The sequence below is a fragment of the Molothrus aeneus genome, chromosome 21 (assembly GCF_037042795.1).
Source record: "Molothrus aeneus isolate 106 chromosome 21, BPBGC_Maene_1.0, whole genome shotgun sequence".
NCBI lineage: Eukaryota > Metazoa > Chordata > Aves > Passeriformes > Icteridae > Molothrus > Molothrus aeneus.
Genome location: NC_089666.1, coordinates 7,923,952 through 7,944,211, shown reverse-complemented (window position 1 = coordinate 7,944,211; position 20,260 = coordinate 7,923,952). Strand labels below are relative to the sequence as shown.

The 20,260-nt window shown below is 57.1% G+C and overlaps 1 protein-coding gene across 1 annotated transcript in view; it reads right to left on the bottom strand.

Moving 5' to 3' along the window:
* The window catches only part of AGRN (agrin), a 73,304-nt gene that overhangs the window by 49,142 nt on the left and 3,902 nt on the right, over positions 1–20,260 (bottom strand). Inside the window, exons 2-3 of the mRNA XM_066563778.1 lie at positions 17,367–17,628; positions 3,362–3,382 (exon numbers count right to left, since the gene is read on the bottom strand). Of these exons, the coding sequence (XP_066419875.1) occupies positions 3,362–3,382; positions 17,367–17,628 (283 nt within the window). The remainder of the gene's footprint in view (positions 1–3,361; positions 3,383–17,366; positions 17,629–20,260) is intronic.

Sequence of the window (20,260 nt, the reverse complement as noted above, 5' to 3'; positions counted from 1 at the left end):
GGGGATTTTAATTATTTCATTTAACACTTGGCAGGACCCAGCTTGACTCCCCGCTGAGCAGCGCCTGGAAATAAAGAGCTTTTAAAGGAATAAAGAGCTTTTAGAGGAATAAAGAGCTTTTAGAGGAATAAAGAGCTTTTAGAGGGTCTCGGCGGGAGAGGAGCGAGCGGGGGCGGGAGACGGGGTTGGCGTGTGCGGGGAGGGGTGGGGCCGGTAATTCACACCATTCCCAGGAAACATTCCCAAACCGCGCTCCCAATAAACGCTACCACTCCCAGAGCGCTGGGTAAGCGCTGCCTCTCCAGAAAAAGGGAATTTTCCCCACGAAACATTCCCAAAACACATTCCCAGTAAACGCTGCCTCGTCTGAAAAATGGGATTTTCCCCATGGAACATTCCCCAATAAACGCTGCCCCTCCTGGAGTGCTGGATAAACGCTGCCCCTTCTGAAAAAAGGGAATTTTCCCCATGAAACATTCCCAAAACACATTCCCGATAAACGCTGCCCCTTCTGAAAAAAGGAATTTTTTTCCCCACTGAAGAACTTTGTCCAAGCAAATCCAAGACTGCGCCTCACGGGTGGGCTCAGGGATGGAAAATCCCTGGAAAAGGGAGGAAGAAGCTCCAGAATGGATCCAGGTGCTCCTCTCCCAGCCCAGCAGAGCCCTCCCTGCTCTCCCTCTGCTGCCACAGCCCTGTCCCCAGTGGGACCCCACAAACCCCCCCAGCATCGGGGGCGCTCTCACGGGGCTGCCTCGCCCCTAAACCCAGAGAAATCGCAACGGAGTTCACACACAGAGCTCGGAGGGTCTGGAAGGACAAAACGCCATCCCAGAGGGAACCTGGGGAAGCGCCTCGAGCCAAAGCCACACAATTGCCACAATTCCTGCTGTTCCAGGGGCTCGGAGCATCCCCTCACCCCAGCCCTCCCCAAGCCGAGCTCACACGGAGCCGGGACCCCGTTCCCGGCTGGAACCGCAGCTCCAGAGGCTTTTCCTGAGCAAAGCAGCAAATTTGGGATGTCACAGCCTCGGCAGGGACAGCGGGAGAGGCGCTGGGGACAGCGGCCAGGGGAGGGGCAGGGCAGGGATGGGGACACTGCCCCGAGGGTGTCCCCTGCGCCCAACAGCAGCCAGGACAGAGCAGGGCGGTGCCGGGGACACCTCCCGATGCTGCCGTCCCCTGTCCCCTGTCCCCCGTCCCGCCGCGATGCTCGGAGAGCGGAGCCCGGCACCGCCCGGAGGGGAAACTGCGCTCCTGCGCGGGCCCGCACCGCCACCTGCTGCCCTTAGCGAGCCTGTCCTGACTTTAGCGAGCTTCTCCTGCCCTTAGCGAGCCTGTCCTGCTGCCCTGACCGAGCCTCTCCTGCTGCCCTGACCGAGCCTGTCCTGCCCTGACCGAGCTTCTCCTGCCCTTAGCGAGCCTGTCCTGACTTTAGCGAGCCTGTCCTGCTGCCCTTAGCGAGCCTCTCCTGCCCTTACCCAGCCTGTCCTGCTGCCCTTAGCGAGCCTCTCCTGCTGCCCGTAGCGAGCCTGTCCTGACTTTAGCGAGCCTCTCCTGCTGCCCTTAGCGAGCCTCTCCTGCTGCCCTTAGCGAGCCTCTCCTGCTGCCCTTAGCGAGCCTGTCCTGACCTGACCGAGCTTCTCCTGCTGCCCTTAGCGAGCCTGTCCTGACTTTAGCGAGCTTCTCCTGCCCTTAGCGAGCTTCTCCTGCCCTTAGCGAGCCTGTCCTGACTTTAGCGAGCTTCTCCTGCCCTTAGCGAGCCTGTCCTGACTTTAGCGAGCCTGTCCTGCTGCCCTTAGCGAGCTTCTCCTGCCCTTAGCGAGCCTGTCCTGACTTTAGCGAGCCTCTCCTGCTGCCCTTACTGAGCCTGTCCTGAGTTTACCGAGCCTGTCCTGCCCTGACCGAGCCTTTCCTGCCCGAGCCTCTCCTGCCCCTACCCAGCCTCTCCTGCCCTGACCGAGCCTGTCCTGCCCTGCCCGAGCCCGTCCCGCCGCCAGGAGCTCCAGAAGGAGCGGGGCATTGCCCGGAGCAGCTCCAGAGACCCGCACAGAGGAGGGGACACACAGGGGACACACGGGACCCTTCCATCAGTTGCCCATCGCACCCAGAGGGGTTCGAGGGCTGCACGGAGCACAGCCAGGGCACTGCCAGCACCCCAGCCCCTTTTCCAGCGGCTCCGGGAGAGGCAGGAGCAGCCAGCCCCGGCCGCAGCCCTGGCACAGGAACGCCTCGGGAAGCACCCGGGATCCGCGGGGAGCAGCAGCCAGCAGAGGATGCTGTGGGCTCGGGAAACGTCCCCGGGCTCCTCCCGCAGCCGCCCCGGGCTCGGTGTCCCCGTGTCCCCCCCGGGCAGCGGGGCTCGTTCCCAGCCCAGCCCTCGGGATCGCTCCCGCCGGGATCAGGGAGGAACCGCGGCTTTATCCAGCTCCCCCCGCAGCTGGGGCTGCTTCCATCCCCCCAGCTCCCCTGGCAACGAGGGGCAGCAGAGCTGGCACAGCCTCGTCCCACCCCACACCACCCCAAAAAGCTGCTTTGGGCTGGCAGTGGTCCCAAAAGTCCTGGGGTGAGCAGAGAAGGGAAGAGGAGCAGCTCCAGCCTCAAATTTGGGGCAGTCCTGGTTCAATCCCTTCTCCTCAGCTCCTTTGGCACCCGAGGGCAGAGCTGGCACAGCTTTGTCCCACCCCACTCCAACAAACGATCCCAAAGTTCTGGGGTGAGCACAGAAGTAGGAAGAGGAGCAGTTCCAGCCCCAAACCTGGGGCACCCCTGTTTCAAAACCTTCTCAGCTCCTTTGGCAGCCAAACCTTGTCCAGCCTGGCCCTGGGCACTTCCAGGGTTGTGCCAGCTCCTCTGGGCACCAGTGCCAGCGTTTACCACCCTCACTGTTAAAATTTATTCTATTTATTCTATCGAATCTAAACCCTCCCTCCTCCAGCTTAAACCCATCCCTGCTTCTCTTTCCTTTTCCCTAAAATTTCCCAAGGAATTCCTGCACACCTGGAGCTCCCCAGCTCAGCCAGGAGCAGGACAGGAATTCCCTGGATCTGAGCAATGCCCCAAGCCCCCCACCCTGAGCAGCCCAGTGCTCCCGGTTTGCCCCAGTGCCAGCCCAGAGAGCCCTGCCCGCCCTCCCAGGCCGCTGGTGGAGGTGAGAGGCTGAGGATGGAGAGGAAGATGAGGCGAGCACGAGGATGGAGAGGAAGATGAGGCGAGCACGAGGTGAGGAGCTCCCATTGCTCCAGCACATCCCAAGGGATGAGGATGACAGGGACTAAGCCAGCCAGGCTGATGGTGGATGGAGAAAATGGCAATTTTGGGTTTTTTTGGGTTTTTTTGGTGTGACAGCCCCACCACTTACCGGCCAGAAGCTTCCTATGTTCTTTAGAAAGCAGAGGAGGAGAAAAAGGAGAGAAGAAATCAGGTTAGAAGCAGGAAAAACAGGAGCAGCCCCCAAGCTTTCCTCGTCCCCAAGCCCCCTCTGCCACCTGCTAGGGAGGAACTGTCCCCAGGGGACACCAGGGGGACAAGGAGGGGACAGCCAGGGAAACGTCCCACAGCTCATGGGAGCCGTGGTGGCATCTCAGGGGACACCAGGGACACAGGGAGGGGACAGCAGGGCTGGCTGCTGTGGGCTTTGGGGACATTCCTGTTTGCTGGGGGGGGTCAGCTCTGTCACCTCGGGGACAGTGGCACAGTGCCCGGTGCCACATCAGGGCCATGCGCCAGGAGCTGTGCCTGGCACAGGAGCTGCTGCCACCACCCCTGGCACTCCCTGGTGTCCCCTGGCACGCCACCACACCCCTGAGGGCAGCCCGGATGTGCCCGGGACAGGTGACACGGGACAGGTGACACGGGACAGGTGACACGGGACACGGGCCCAAGGCCAGCAGGGAGGAGCAGTGCCAGGGGCACACAGCCCCATTCCTGGGCATTCCCAAACCTCCCCAGCCTCGTCCCGCTGGGCTGCGGTGGCCCCAGGACTCGGTGCTGGTGACAAAGTGTCAGTGCCACCTCCCGGCGTGAGCAGCTGGGAATGTCCTCCCCGGGATCCAGGGGAGTCAGGGCAGGGAGGAGACGGAGCTGCCTGGCCAGGAGCCCCCAGAGTTTCCCCAGGGAATGGGAACTGCAGCTCTGAGCACCGGGAGGGGACGGGAGGGACAAACCCCAAACCTGCCCTCAGGGTGGGAGAGCACCCAGAGAGAGGGGGAAACGGGGAAAAGGGTCAGGGTGCTCTGGGAGAGCTGCTGGGGCTGCCTCAGGGTGGGGAACGCGGCCCCACAAGGGTTAAAAGGGCCTTGGGTGCCCCTCGGCCATGCTGGACGCTTGACCACGAGCCAAGGGTCACTCCTGGGGCCACCAGACCATTCCTGTGCTCAGCCACAGCACCCACAGCCCTGAATGGACACTCCAGCCCCTTCCCACACAATTCCTGCCCTCCCCACGGCCCCTGTCCCCTGGGAGACCCCACAGCCACACTGGACACTTGACCACCAGCCAGACTGGACACTTGACCCCATGGATGACTCCAGACAATTCCTGTGCTCGGCCACATCCACCCAGAGCTCCAGACAGACATCCCAGCCCCTTCCCACACAATTCCCATCCAGAGCCCCCCCAGCCCAGCAGGGCTCCCACATCCCCCTCTGATTTCCAGAACAAGAGTGCCATTGAGCCCAGCCTGCCTCTCCTTTCAACCCCTGCAAAATTCCCCTGGAGTTTCGATTTTCCCCTTGCTGGAGCTGCAGCTCCGTGGGGCAGCTGTGAACACCAAGGAGAGAGGCAGAGAAGTTTGTTTTGGCCCAGGTTAAATAAATCCAAACCTGAAAGGAGGGCGGGAGGCCCTGTGCCAAGGCCAGGGGGAAGTTTCCTGTCACAGACATCTTTTATGGAAAATTCTTTCCTTAGGATTTTCCCTCCTGAGAAGCTGAGAGGCCTCAGGAACAAAATGCAAACAATGGTTATCTGCTGCTGTGGGATGCAACAGGTGCATCTGGGATTGGGCTCATGTGGATGTTTCTAATCAATGGCCAATCACAGCCCAGCTGGCTCGGACAGACAGCCGAGCCACAAACCTTTGTTATCATTATTTCCTATTCTATTCTTAGCCAGCCTTCTGATGAAACCCTTTCTTCTATTCTTTTGGTATAGTTTTAATGTAATATATATCATAAAATAATAAATCAGCCTTGTGAACCATGGAGTCAGATCCACGTCTGTTCCCCACCCCAAGAACCCCTGTGAGCACCATCACAGCCTCCCTGGGCACAGGGAGCAGCCCTGGGGAGCGGGGCAGGAGGGTGCTGGGCCATCCCCCGGGGCACAAAGCCCTTCCCCGCCCGTCCCTTCCCTCCCGAGGCACCCAGGACGTGCCTTTGACTCAGTGGCACTGCTGGGAAGCCACGTGTGGCCGGGCCGAGGCAGCCTGGGGCTGCTCCTGAGTCACTGCCGGGGGCAAAGCTCAGCTGGGCAAAGCTGCTCCTGGGAAAAGCCTGCACCGAGATGCCAGCCTGGAGAGGAGGCTCTGGAAGCGGCTTCAGCCCAGCCACGGGCAGGGCACGGTGACTCTCACAGTGACTCTCACGGTGACTCTCACGGTGACTCTCACGGTGACTCTCATGCTGACTCTCATGCTGACTCTCACGGTCACTGTCCCAGGAGGGGAAGCTGCTGCCTCCAGGGAATGGGATTGGGCAGCTGGCAGCGCCCAGAGCCAGCACAAGGGGCTGGGAAGGTCAGGACACCTCCAGCCACCGCTCTGGATTTGGAGCAGCCGCCTGATACTGACACTTCACCACACTGATGATTATTCCTCTACATTTCCATCTACTGATGAGGCTCTAACTCTTCTAATATATTAATTACAATCGACTTCCAATCCTTAGAATCTGCTTTAAATCCAGAGAAGAGTAATAAATGCAATCTTATTCATACTAATCCTATGGCTAACCCTAAGCATCCTCCTGACTTCACGAAACTCTTGACTCGCCCAAATAACCCCTGACTCAGAAAAACCATCCCCGTACGAGTGCAGATCCAACCCCTGGGATCTGCTCGACTCCTCCTCTCAATCTGCTTCTTCCTGGTAGCCATCCTCATCCTCCTACTGGACTTGGAAATCTCCCTACTCCAAATGATGCCCAGGAGGGGAAGCAGCTGCTGCCTCCAGGGAATGGCTTTGGGCACCTGGCAGTGCCCGGAGCCAGCACAAGGGGCTGCCAAAAGATCAGGACAGGCACAAACAGCTCCAGCAGTTTCATCTCGCAATCCCTCTGAGGGTTCCTCCCTTTCCCTCGAGCCTGGCAAGGGATTGAGGAATTTTCTGAAGTCTGGGGGCACGCTTTTGTTAATTAGGCACGTTACAGCACATCAGCACCAAACACCGACCCTGCCTCCCTGCAGAGCTGGGATTTTGGGATTGGGAGACGAGGTTTTGAGATTGGGAGACAAGGTTTTGGGACTGGGAGAGGAGATTTTGGGACTGGGAGATGGGATGGGAGCTCAGGAACATCCCCAGAGCCGGGATGGGAGCTCAGGAACATCCCCAGAGCCACATCAGGACAGAGGGAGAGGAAGAGGCCGGCACTGCCCCACCTTCCTCCCTTCCCCAGCTCTGCAAGTCCCCGAAAGGCTGCCAGGATTGAAACCAGATGTGTAGGAAGTGTCTCATTAGCAGTAATTGCTTCGGGAGGATTTGAGGTTTCCCCTCTCTGCCACCACCACCAAAAACACTCGGAAGGAGCGGGACAAGGGGAAAAAACAACCCCTCAAGGCAGAGCTTGTGCTGCACAAACGTTTGGGGTGGAAGGCAGGGGAAGTTTATTCAGCCGGGGCTAGCAGCAGGCTGAGGGATCTGAAACCACCCCGGCAGATTAGGCTGGAAAAACTCCACCTAAATCCCACTTTCCTGCCTCAGCAGGGCCAAATGAGCCGTGAAATGGGCTCAGAGCTCAGGCCCTGGCACCCTCCTGGCTTCCAGAGGGGGAAAACAGGCACGGGACACGCCAGGAGCTCCATGCCAAAGTCTGGGACACTCCAGGAGCTCCTTCCCATGAGCTCTTTCCTCAGGAGCTCCTTCCCCAGAGCCCAGGGCTCCTCCAGGGACGTGGCAGCAGCTCCAGGCATCCCTGACCCATCCCTGGGTTCCAGGGTTTCTCCTGGGGTCACAGGGCTGCATCCAAGCACTCAGAGCAGGCAGGTCCTGGCAGGGACCGGGCTCAGAGCAGGGGGACCCAAAGCAAGACAGGACTCGGAGTTTCCTGGGGCCTGGATGGGATCCAAGCCCTTCCCAAGGCCCCGTGGCACCCAGGCCAATCCTGCCCTGTGCTGCACAAGGTTCCCAGGCCAGGTGTGATTTTCCACCTGCTCCCTAAATCACCTCCTTGTTCTCGGGCTGAATTCCCACTGCCCCCCACGAAACCACCGCAGAATTCCCAATTTACGGCACGGATCTCTCCACACCTCACCCCACCAGCGCTGGATTTGATCCCTCCTCCCTCAGGGAGCAGAGCAGAGCCACCCTGCTGTCCCCAGCCCTGCTGAGGGGCCTGGGGGGTGAGAACAGACAGAAAATCCCGGGAGCAGCTCCAAACCCTGCTGAGGGGTCTGAGCACAGACAGAAAATCCCAGGAAGCAGCTCCCTGCATGCCAAACCCCACCAGAAGTGTCCCCACCTGTGTGTGGGGCTGTGCCTGTCCCTGTGTCCCCATCTGTGTGCGGGGCTGTGCCTGTCCCTGTGTCCCCATCCTGTCCCCGTGTCCCCATCTGTGTGCGGGGCTGTGCCTGTCCCTGTGTCCCCATCCTGTCCCCACCTGTGTGCGGGGCTGTGCCTGTCCCTGTGTCCCCATCCTGTCCCCGTGTCCCCATCTGTGTGCGGGGCTGTGCCTGTCCCTATGTCCCCATCCTGTCCCCACCTGTGTGTGGGGCTGTGCCTGTCCCTGTGTCCCCATGTCCCCATGTGTTGTCCCCTTTGCTGGGGACACCATGCCTGCCACCAGCCCCGGGTGGGGACAGCAATGGTGGCTCAAAGGAGGAGCTGCAGCCCCTTGGTTTTGGTGGAAGCAGCACAAGGGGGGCCAGCAGGGCTGTGGGGCTCCTCCTGGGGTGTCCCTGTCCCTGTCCCCAGCACAGCCCCCGGCGCTGGCAGCACAAAGGGCGCCTGTGTTGGAGCCTGGCGCTGGTTTCTGGGCAGGCAGCCAGGGCTGGCAGCTCCCAGCAGAGCAATCAAAGCCCTGCTTGTGCTGCCGAGCCCCCCGAGCAGGGCTGGGGCACCCACGCAGGGAGGCAAGGCCACAGCAGCCTGCTGGGGACAGCCCTGCACACAGATGGGGACATGGGGACAGGATGGGGACACGGGGACAGGCACAGCCCTGCACACAGATGGGGACACGGGGACAGGATGGGGACATGGGGACAGGCACAGCCCTGCACACAGATGGGGACACGGGGACAGGATGGGGACACGGGGACAGGCACAGCCCTGCACACAGATGGGGACACGGGGACAGGATGGGGACATGGGGACAGGATGGGGACACGGGGACAGGCACAGCCCTGCACACAGATGGGGACAGGATGGGGACACGGGGACAGGCACAGCCCTGCACACAGATGGGGACACGGGGACAGGATGGGGACATGGGGACAGGCACAGCCCTGCACACAGATGGGGACACGGGGACAGGATGGGGACACAGGGACAGGATGGGGACATGGGGACAGGCACAGCCCCACACACAGATGGGGACACGGGGACAGGATAGGGACATGGGGACACAGGGACAGCCCTGCACACAGATGGGGACACGATGGGGACACGGGGACAGGCACAGCCCTGCACACAGATGGGGACATGGGGACAGGATGGGGACATGGGGACACAGGCACAGCCCTGCACACAGATGGGGACAGGATGGGGACACGAGCCAGCCTGGGCTGAGGAAAGGCTGTGCCACGGGCACGGGAGGGCTCCAGGATCCCTAAAACCCCTTCCCTTCGCAGGTCAGGAACTGGGAATGGATCCAGGATGGATCCCTGCTCCACCATTCCAGCACGGACACCCCCAGATCCCTCCTGGGTCAGGGAATTCTGGGTCAGGGAATTCAGAATTCCCAGGGAATTCTGTGGGCCCACGTTCCCAGCCCACATTCCCAGCCCTTGGGCTCCAGGATCCCTAAAAACCCTTCCCAGGTCAGGAACTGGGAACGATGTCCCAGGCCAGGATTCATCCCTGTCCCCACCATTCCAGCACGGAGACCCCAAATCCCTCCTGCTGCTGGCACAGATCTGGTGATGCCAAAACTGGACAGGAGCAGCTCCCAGCGGGAATTCTGCGCCCACATTCCCAGCACAGCCCCAGCCCCTTAGCCCTGCCCCAGGCAATGCATCCCAACCTCCCAACCTCCCTCCTCCCCAGCAGCAGAGCCTTTGCAGTGTCCCCATTTCCCTGCAGTGTCCCCAAATGCCAGTTCCCCCCAGGAGTCCCACTGGCCTCTCCTGTTCCTTTGCTGCTTTAAAGTCGCTTTTCCGCCGCGCTGAATAATTGACGGGAACATGAAAATTTAAACTCTTTCAAGATTCCATTAAAATTCATTCCCTTCCCCTTTGGAGAATCGCCACTGCCAGAGTCCCGTGTAGGGCAGCTGCCTCCCTTCCCAGGATTCACCTCCAGAGCAAATTCCCTTGGAATTGGTTCATGGAGACCCCAAAACAGCATCCTGCATCCCCCCCCCATCAGCCTGCTCACCCCAGCCCCTCCTGATGCCAGCAGCAATCCTGCAGCTCGGCCTCCCCCTGCCCACTGAGGAGCCTGCATTCCCAGGACAATGGGATCCTGCATTTCCCTGCATTCCCAGGACAATGGGATCCTGCATTTCCCTGCATTCCCAGGACGATGGGATCCTGCATTTCCCTGCATTTCCCTGCATTCCCAGGACGATGGGATCCTGCATTTCCCTGCATTCCCAGGACAATGGGATCCTGCATTTCCCTGCATTCCCAGGACAACGGGATCCTGCATTCCCCTGCATTCCCAGCATGGTGGATCCTGCATTTCCCTGCATTCCCAGGATGATGGGATCCTGCATTCCCCTGCATTCCCAGGACAATGGGATCCTGCATTTCCCTGCATTCCCAGGATGATGGGATCCTGCATTCCCCTGCATTCCCAGGACAATGGGATCCTGCATTTCCCTGCATTCCCAGGATGATGGGATCTTGCATTTCCCTGCATTCCCAAGACAATGGGATCCTGCATTTCCCTGCACTCCCAGGACAATGGGATCCTGCATTTCCCTGCATTCCCAGGATGATGGGATCCTGCATTTCCCTGCATTCCCAGGATGATGGGATCCTGCATTCCCCTGCATTCCCAGCATGGTGGGATCCTGCATCTCCCAGCATCCCAGGATAATGAATTCCTGCATTTCCCTGCATTCCCAGGATGACGGGATCCTGCTGTGATCCAGGACTGCAGCCCCTCATTCTCTTCCTCACAGGAATTGTGGGCTGGGATTCCCAAAATCCCTCATTCCCAGCTATTCTTGTTTTGCATCCCATCTTCCCTGACCCTGAGGAATAACTGAGGAATAACCTCAGGAATAATCAAAGGAATAATCAAAGGAATAACCTCAGGAATAAACTCAGGAACAACTGAAAAACAATTTAAGGAATAATCTAAGGAAAAACTGAGGAATCATCTGAGGAATGACCTGAGGAACAACTGAGGGATAATCTCAGGAACAACTGAGAAATAATCTAAGGAATAAACTGAGGAATAACCTAAAGAATAATCTGAGGAATAACTGAGGAATGACCTGAGGAATGACTGAGGAAACCATCATACAGCATTAAAAAACCAGTAAAAAATAAAGGCCAGAGCTGCTTTCAGTGCTCTTAAAATGCCACCAAGGCCATCAATCCCTTTTCTGGGAGCACCCTCTGCTTCCCAGCTGCTTCCCAGCCCCTTCCAGCCCTCCAGGGGCTGCTGGACGGGCTCGGGTTTCGCAGGGAAGCTGGAGTTAATTAACTGTCACACCCTCGGGCAGAGCCCTCCCAATTTACCCCACTTGACCAAGTGACCCCGAGGATTTGGAGCAGGCTCCATAAATCCCAGGGCCACGTGGGGTTTGTTTTCCTGGAGGGAATTACAGGGAGTTCACACCTCCCTTTCCAGCACCCGGGGACTCCACCCTGGGCATCCCGGGATTCCCTTTTGCCAGGGAACTTTTCATACCCACACTCCTGTAATGAGGAGAGAGGGGTTTTATCCTGTCCCCTCCGTGCCTCCTGCCCAAGGGAGCTCCAGGGAAAAGGCAAATCCAAGGAATCCTCCCACCACAGAACCTCAGCAACCACACAAACCACCCTTGTGTGGCTTTTCCTGCCCCACTTTCCATCCCAAAGAGAAGAGGAATGATGTTCTTACCTAATGAATAATCCACAATCCACCAGGGACGGGGCAGCACATGGAAAAAAAAAAAAAAAACACAGGGAAAAACAGTTGGATCAGATCCAGGGGAAAATCCTGCTCAGGAAAAGGGCCCAGCCCTGCTCCTGCCCGGGCATGGACAGGAGCTGGACCCTCACCCCAAAAATGCTGCAGCCCCTCCTCCCTCTAGAGCAGAGATCCCCCCCTAAAAAGGTGCAGAACCTCAGGGAAGAGATTTCCCCCCAAAAAAGCTCCAGCCCACCCTGCAGAAATTCCCCCCCAAAAAAGCTGCACCCCCAGAGATTCACCCCAAAAATCTGCAGTGTCGTAGATCAAGGGCTCACCCGATACATCTGCAGCCCCCCAGGGTAAAGATTCACCCAAAAAACCCCTGCATTTTCCCCTAAAAATTCACCCCAAAAATCCTGCATTTTACCCCCAGAGATTCATGCCAAAATTCTGCAATTTTCCTGAGAGATTTGCTCCAAAAAACCTGCATTTCCCCCCAGAGATTCGCCCCAAAAAAACCTGCATTTCCCCCCAGAGTTTCGCCCCAAAAAAAACCTGCATTTCTCCCCAGAGTTTCTCCCCAAAAAAACCTGAATTTTCCCCCAGAGATTCGCCCAAAAAAACCTGCATTTTCCCCCAGAGATTCACCTCAAAATTCCCACATTTCCCCCCAGAGATTCGCCCCAAAAACCCTGCATTTCCCCCAGAGATTCACCCCAAAATTCCCACATTTCCCCCAAGGTTCAGCCCCCAGAAGCTGCAGCCCAGAGGGGCAGGGAAGGGCTCCTGTCCCAGGCCAGGGGGCAGCAGGGCCAGGCCCAGCGGAGCAGCTGCTGCCAGGGCCGGTGCCAGGGTTGCCGGGGCTGCCGGGCTCTGTTATCCACCAACAGCCTTTGAAGTCAGGGCCCAGGAATGTCCCCGTGCCAGGGAGGGAGGGACGGGGACCCCAGCGCCAGCAGAGCCACCTGGCTGCTCCCCAGGAGCATCCCGGGGCACAGTCCCTGCGTGGGGACACACAGCAGGGCCAGCGGGGACTCACGGAGCCACGGAATCCACAGAATCCACAGAATCAGAGAATTCACAGAGTCACAGAATCCACAGAATTCACAGAATCAGAGAATTCACAGAGTCACAGAATCCACAGAATCCACAGAATCAGAGAATCACAGAGTCACAGAATCCACAGAATCCACAGAATCAGAGAATCACAGAGTCACAGAATTCACAGAGTCACAGAATCAGAGAATTCACAGAGTCACAGAATCCACAGAATCCATAGAACTCACAGAATCCACAGAATCACAGAACCCACAGAATTCATAGAACTCTGAGTCCACAGAATCACAGAATCAGAGAATCAGAGTATTCACAAATCCACAGAATCCACAGAACTCACAGAATCCACAGAATTCACAGAATCCACAAATTCACAGAACTCACAGAATCCACAAATTCACAGAATTCACAGAATCCACAGAATCACAGAATTCACAGAATCCCAGAATTCACAGAACTCACAGAACTCATCCACAGAATTCTCAGAATGAATTCACAGAATCCACAGACTTCCAGGTTGGAAGAGCCCTTCAAGGCCATCGAGTCCAACTCTCAACTCAACCCTGGCACCCAGAGCCACATCCAGGCTTTGTTAAACACCCCCAGGGATGGGGACTCCAGCACCGCCCTGGGCAGCCATTCCGGAACTTTATCCCCTTTCTGTAAAACACTTCATCCCCTTTCTGTAAAACACTTCATCCCCTTTCTGTAAAACACTTCATCACCCTTCTGTAAAACACTTTTCCTCAACATCCAGCCTGAATTTCCCCACTGGAGGGGAATGAGGAGTTCCCTGAGGAACTGAGGCCTGACCTTGTTATGGCGCAGCTGGAGCCACCCAGCAGAGCCAATTATCCATTTTTCATCCATTTTTCATCCATTTTTCATCCATTCTCCACCCATTCCAGAGCTGAGATGTGGTTTTCCCCCGTCTCTGGCCACACCACCCTCAGCCTGGATTGCAGCACCCTGAGCTCCCCCAGGCCATTCCCGGGTCACAGCTCCCGGGGCCACATTCCAGCCTTTTCCTGACAGGGCCACCCGCTGGGAGCCCTCTGGACAGACAGACAGACAGACAGCCAGCTGGGACGTGTCCGTCCTGCAGACCATGGGGTCAGGCTTCTGAGCTCTCATGGAAAAAAAATCCCTTCTGGAAAAAGGAGCACAAGGCCCGGGCTGTGTGCGTGGGGAACGCAGGATTCTGGATTTGGAGCTGGGCCCTTCTCTTATCAACAGGACAGATGTGGTGGCCAGAGGGTCCCCAGGGTCCCCAGAGCAGCAGCTCCAGCCCCCTCTGCTCCTTCCTTCCACCCTCGGCCTGCTCTGGGATGGATTCCAGAGCTCCTCCAAGGGTTCCCACGCCTGCAGGGGCTGGAATGGCCAAAATCCTCCCCCTGGGGATGGAGCAAGGCTGTCAGCACACAGCACAGGCCGTGGAAACACCAGGGCCCAGCGCTCCCCATGGGATGCTCCTGAGGAGGAGGAGGAGGAGGAGGATGAGGAGGGATAATGCAGCAGCAGGAATGTCCCTCACCCTCCTAAAGGTTTCCTCCACTCCTCTTTTCCCCAGGGTGGAAAATCCCAGCCTGAAGGACCAAACATCCATGGAAAAGGAGGATCTGGGCTGGGAATGTCCCCACCATCCACAGCCTCCCCATGCCAGAGCTTGAAACCCCAAACCCAGAGCAGGGACGTGGCTGGGGCAGCCTGGCAGCCCCAGGGAGCCAAGCACTCCCAGAAAAGGCTGGAAAAGGACTGGAAAAGGCTCCCAAGTGCAGGGTCTGAGCAGGGCTGGGAGAAAGGGAAAACCAATTCCAGCTGGGATTTCAGTGCCTGGGAACTGGGGCTTCCACGAGCCACAGCAGCATGGAAGGGCCAGCTGCAGGCAGGAGAGGCTTTGGGATGCAGGGTTTAAAGGGAATTTGGCAGGGATGCTCAATGTGGAGTGGAGCAAACCCCTCCCAAACCTCCCAGCAGTTTTTATCCATCACTCCCAAGTGGAAGAATCCTCTTGTGTCCGAAGGGATTTGGACATGGAATCCTGACAGGTTCCTGGTGCTGCATCCCAAAAAAAGATCCATGCCACTGCAGCAGCAGGGAAATTCCAGCTCCTTCTCCCTCCCCTGAGCAAATCCTGGGCAAGCAGAGCAGGAACCTGGGCCTGTCTTCCCAAGGCAGGAAAAAGAAGGCAGCAGGATTGGGATAAAAGCAGCTCTGGACTAAAAAATAGCCCTGCACCAAAAAAGTATATCTGGACCCACAAAAACCAGCCCTGGACCCAAAATCCAGCCCTGGACCCAAAATCCAGCCCTGGACCCCAAAATCCAGCCCTGGACCCCAAAAAACAGCCCTAGACCCACAAAAACAGCCCTGGACCCCAAAAACCAGCCCTGGACCCACAAAATCCAGCCCTGGCCCCAAACCCAGCCCAGCCCCCAGTGTTTTCCTGAGTGAGTGGGTGGGAAAATCCAGCCTTTGATGTTCCACTGAGCGGCTCCAAAACAAAGCTGGGCCACGGGAGATAAAAACACCAAACAAACCTCGCCACGGGACACATCCGGGAGATGGGGTGGGAAAGAATTCCCTGGCCATGGAGGGCACGGCTGCCCCAGCGCCGTGGAAAAACCACAGCACAGCTGCTTTCCTCTCCCAGCAAAGCAGGAGAGCCCCAAACGCAGGACGGTGGGAAAAACCATCCTGAAAAAGCTGCTCTGGGCAAGGCAGGTGCCTCCCCAGTGTTCCCTGTGCACCCCTTGGTGAGCTCTGGCATTGCCCAAATTCCCTGGAATTGAGGCAGCAGTGGTGCCCCCCCAATATCCCACTTACACCCCTGGAAGTTCCCCAAATTCCATGGAAGAAGCACCAATGGGGCTCCTCAATATCCCCCTCACAATTCTGGAAATTGCCCAAATTTCCTGGAAGAGGCACCAGCAGTGCCTCCCTGATTTCCCTTCACACCCCTCGGCGAGCTCTGGCATTGCCCAAATTCCCTGGAATCGAGGAACCAGTGATAATCCTATTAATCCTCTCACACCCCTGGAAATTGCCCAAATTCCCCGGAGCAGGCAGCAGTGGCACCTCCCCAAAATTCCTCTTGCATCCCCTGAAAATGCCCAAATTCCCTGGAATTGAGGCACCAGTGGTGCCTCCCCAGTATCCCACTCACATCCCTGGAAGTTCCCTAAATTCCATGGAAGAGGCACCAATGGGGCTCCCCAGTATCCCCCTGACAACTCTGGAAATTGCCCAAATTCCCTGGAATCGAGGGCACCAATGACAATCCTGATAATCCCCTCACACCCCTGGAAAGTGCCCAAATTCCCTGCAAAAGGCACCAGTGGGGCCCCCCAATATTCCCCTGGAAACCCCCCAAATTCCCCAGAACTGAGGCACCAATGATAATGATCCTCTCACACCCCTGGAAAGTGCCCAAATTCCCTGGAGCAGGCAGCAGTGGCACCTCCCCAAAATTCCTCCTGCATCCCTTGAAATTCCCCGAATTCCCTGGAACTGAGGCACCAGTGGGGCTCCCCTGGAAAGCCCAAATTCCACTTACACCCCTGGAAATTGCCCAAATTCCCTGGAGTTTCTCCCAAGCCCTGGCACTGCCCAGATTCCTGGGAAGTGCCCGGAGCTGCTGGCAGGGCCCCAAGGGGAGGCTGCCCTGGATCCCAGGGATGCATTGCTGGAATTCCAGGCTGGCAGGGCAGCATCCGTGCCAGGACAGGGCATGGGAACACAGCTCGGGCAGGGGGAACTGGGCAGGGACTGGGCACGGACTGGGCAGTCCAGGGCTACTGGGCACGGACTGGGCACGGACTGGGCAGTCCAGGGCTACTGGGCAGAGAGAAACTGGTCAGGCCAGAGCTACTGGGCAAAAACTGGTCAGGGCTACTGGGCAGAGAGTGACCAGTCCAGAGCTACTGGGCAGAGACAAACTGGTCAGGCCAGGGCTACTGGGCAGAGAGTGACCAGTCCAGAACTCCTGGGCAGGGAGAAACTGGTCAGGGCTACTGGGCAGAGAGTGACCAGTCCAGGGCTACTGGACAGAAAGAAACTGGGCAGAGACTGGTCAGGGCTACTGGGAAAAGAACTGACCAGTCCAGATCTACTGGGCAGGGAGAAACTGGTCAGGCCCTGGTTACTGGGCAGGGGAAAACTGGTCAGGGCTACTGGGAAAAGATTGGCCAGTGCAGGGATACTGGACAGAGAGAAACTGGGCAGTCCAGGGCTACTGAGCAAAAACTGGTCAGGGCTACTGGGCAAACAACTGACCAGTCCAGGGCTACTGGGCAGAGAAAAACTGGTCAGTGCAGGGCTCCTGGGCAGGGGGAATGGCCTGGCAGCCTCGGGAGCTGAGCCTGCAGGAAGTGCTGCAGGATGTCCCAGCCTCCCACTCCAGATTAAAATTCCACAGGAATTTGCTCAACAAATGGAGCCTCTCAGCTCCTGCCACCAGCCCGGGGACGTTTCACATTTCTGCCACAGGGAGGGAGGGAAGGGACCCTGGGGCTTGGGGGGGACAGGGATGGGGCAGGGCAGGGATCCTAAATCGTCACCTGCCCATCATCCACTGACCCCAAAATCAGTGCCACCACCCAAAACCACAAAAACCAGGACAATGCCCCTCAACCACCACCCCTGCCATCCAGGGGCTGGGAACCCCACAAAAACCCCCAAAAAAACCCCAAAAAACCCCAGAACAGCCTCACCTTCCACGCAGTGCTCCACCTCCTCCAGGCTGTGCAGGGTGATGCGCATCAGGCTGGAGTTGAACCATGCACCCCTGCCCATTCAGGGGCTGGGAATCCCACAAACACCCCACAAAAAAAACCCCAAAAAAAACCTCACAAAACCCCCACGAAGCCCTCACCTTCCACGCAGTGCTCCACCTCCTCCAGGTTGCGCAGGGTGATGCGCATCAGGCTGGAGTTGAGCATGAGCTCGTTGCGGTGCGCCGGCCACAGCGCCTGCGGCGCGGGGTTGACGAAGAAGATGCGCGTGTCCCCCGTGGCCACCTGGTTGTCGCAGATCAGGGGGTCCCCGAAGCCCCCGATCACCACCTTGTTGCCCCCGTCCAGCAGGATCTCGTGGGTGACGATGTCCTTGCCCTTCAGGTAGCGCCAGACCCGCACCTGCCACGGGGAGGGGAGAGGGGAGAGGTCACCGCCTTGCTGCGGGTTGGGGCAGCCTGTTGTGCTCTCTGGGCTCCTCTTTTCCCTCTCTGGACTCTCATTTTCCCTTCCTGAGCCATTATTTCCCCTCCCTGGGATCCAATTTCCCCTCTCAGGGTTCCTCTTTCCCCTTCTTGGGTTCCTGTTTTCCTCCCTGGACTCCTCTTTCCTCTTCTGGGCTCCCATTTCCTCTCCCTGGACTCCTCTTTTCCCTCCCTGGTCTCCCCTTTTCCCTTCCTGAGCCGTTCTTTTCCTCCCCTGGGCTCCCCTTTCCCCTCCTGGGCTCCTGGTGGCAAGGAACCATTCCCAGGTTTCTGCCTGTGCTCCAGGTGTCCCCCCCAGACCCGAGGGGCTGTTCAGACCCAGAGATTTCTCCCCAGTGCCAAATTCCTCCCTGAGCTCGCAGAGTTCAAACCAGGGGCTGAAACACAAATCCTGTGATCCCTGATCAACCTCGCAAATTTAATTTTTTTTTGTTTTGGTTTGGTTTTTTTTTTTTTTTTGGGGGGGGTTTATGGTTGGGTTTTTTTTGGGGTTCTTTTTTTTTGGGGGGGGGAGTTTTGGTTTGTTTTTTGGTTTGTTTGTTTGGGTGGGGTTTTTTTTGTTTGGTTGGTTGGTTTTTTTAGCCTGAGCTCCAGAATTTCAGCCCTGATGGAAAAGGCTTCAAAGCTCACACTGAGCCTGAGCCAAGCTCCCGCAGCGTGTCCCTGGCAGGCTGGAAGGACGGGAACGGGGTCATTCCCACATTCCCTGTGGCCACGGAGCCGCCTGCTCAGCCCCACCTGCCAAGCAGGAAAAGGGAATAAATTCAGCACAAATTCAGCGCTGCCTGTGCCCTGCAGGCACAAACCAAGGCGAAGAACCGAGCTGAGGAGTTCATCTCCCCCTGCTCTCCTCACACTTTCTCCTGCTGGTGAAACATTGGGAGCAGGACCTCAGGCTTGGGGGGTCTGAGCTCTGAGGCAGCGCAGCCGCCCAAAAAAAGCAATAAATTACCCCAATTATCATCCCAACAACTGCACCCTCCCTGCCCTGCTGCATACCTGAGCCGCGGGAGCAGCCCAGGTGCAAGCAGGGCTGGGACAGCTCCTCTGGGGCCGCACATGCCCCGGCTGCTCCCGGGCGTGGAGCGCTCAGCCACGGCTCCACTCTGCCCCATGCTCCAGCAGCAGAGCTGGGGCACCCGGGGCTGAGCCACCCCAAAGCAGCAGCACTTACAAACAGAGAAAAATACAGAATGGTAAAAATAGGATTATAAAAGTAGAATTTAAAAATAGAATCATAAAAGTAGAATTTAAAAATAGGATTTAAAAATAGAATTATAAATATAGAGTTTGAGATCTATTTCAAAATATATTTTAAATATATTTTAATTAAATATATTTAAATATATTTTAGAATTTTAAATATAGAATTTAAAAATAGAATTACAAAAATATAATTTAAAAATAGAATGGAAAGTGCCCAAATTCTATATTTATAATTCTATAAATATAGAATTATAAAAACAGAATTATAAAACTAGAATTATTATAAAAACTAGAATTATTATAAAAATATATTTTTTATGAAAATGTCTTTTCATAAAAAATAAATGATAATGGAAAAATTCCTAGGTGGGATGTGTCCCTCCCTGCACATCCCAGATCCAAGCTGATGGGGAGGAACAGGGACAGGGGCAAAGTTTTGCTGCCCCGAGGTTTCCATGGGATTTTCTCTCCTCTGTGGTCCTCCAGCACAAGCCCAGCTCCCAGCAGGGTGAGCTTAAACCCCAAATCCCACCAGAGAGGGCAGAAATCTCCCTGAAATTTGCTGAGGTTTAACTCAAGCAAACCCCACTCGCACTCATCCTCCTCCTCATCCTCCCTCGGAGCGAGGAAGGAGCAGGACCTGCATTTCCATGGACATTTGGGAATGAGAGGGGCCTGAAAGGGACAGCTCTGGTTTCTGCTGGCTGGGAGCAGGGACAGCACCTGAGGGAATACCTGGAGGAACAGGCCAGGAGAGGTTTGGGATGGAGGGGTTTGGGATGGAGAGGTTCAGGATGAAGATGTCTAGGTTGGAGAGGTTTGGGTTCAGGATGAAGAGGTTCAGGATGGAGAGGTTTATGTTCAGGATGGAGAGGTTTATGTTCAGGATGGAGAGGTTTAGATTTAGGATGGAGAGGTTTGGGTTCAGGATGGAGAGGTTTGGGTTCAGGATGGAGAGGTTTGGGTTCAGGATGGAGACCAGGACATTTCCTTCCCCCAGAGGCTGCTGGGACACTGGAATTTCCCCAGTTGCCCCCAGGGATGCCCAGGCGGGATTTTCGCAGTGATACGAGCCCGATAAGAGCCCGAGGAGCCTCCCTGCCCTGACCCCACAGAAACCGCGGCACCCCCAGCACTCCCAGCCCCAGGGGCCAGCCCAGGTGAGCCTGGGGAGGGTGCGCAGGGCACAGCCCCGCTCTGGGAAGGTGTTCAGGGCACAGCCCCGCTCCCAGCCAGCCCTGGGGAGGGTGCACAGGGCACAGCCCCGCTCTGGGAAGGTGTTCAGGGCACAGCCCCGCTCTGGGAAGGTGTTCAGGGCACAGCCCCGCTCTGGGAAGGTGTGC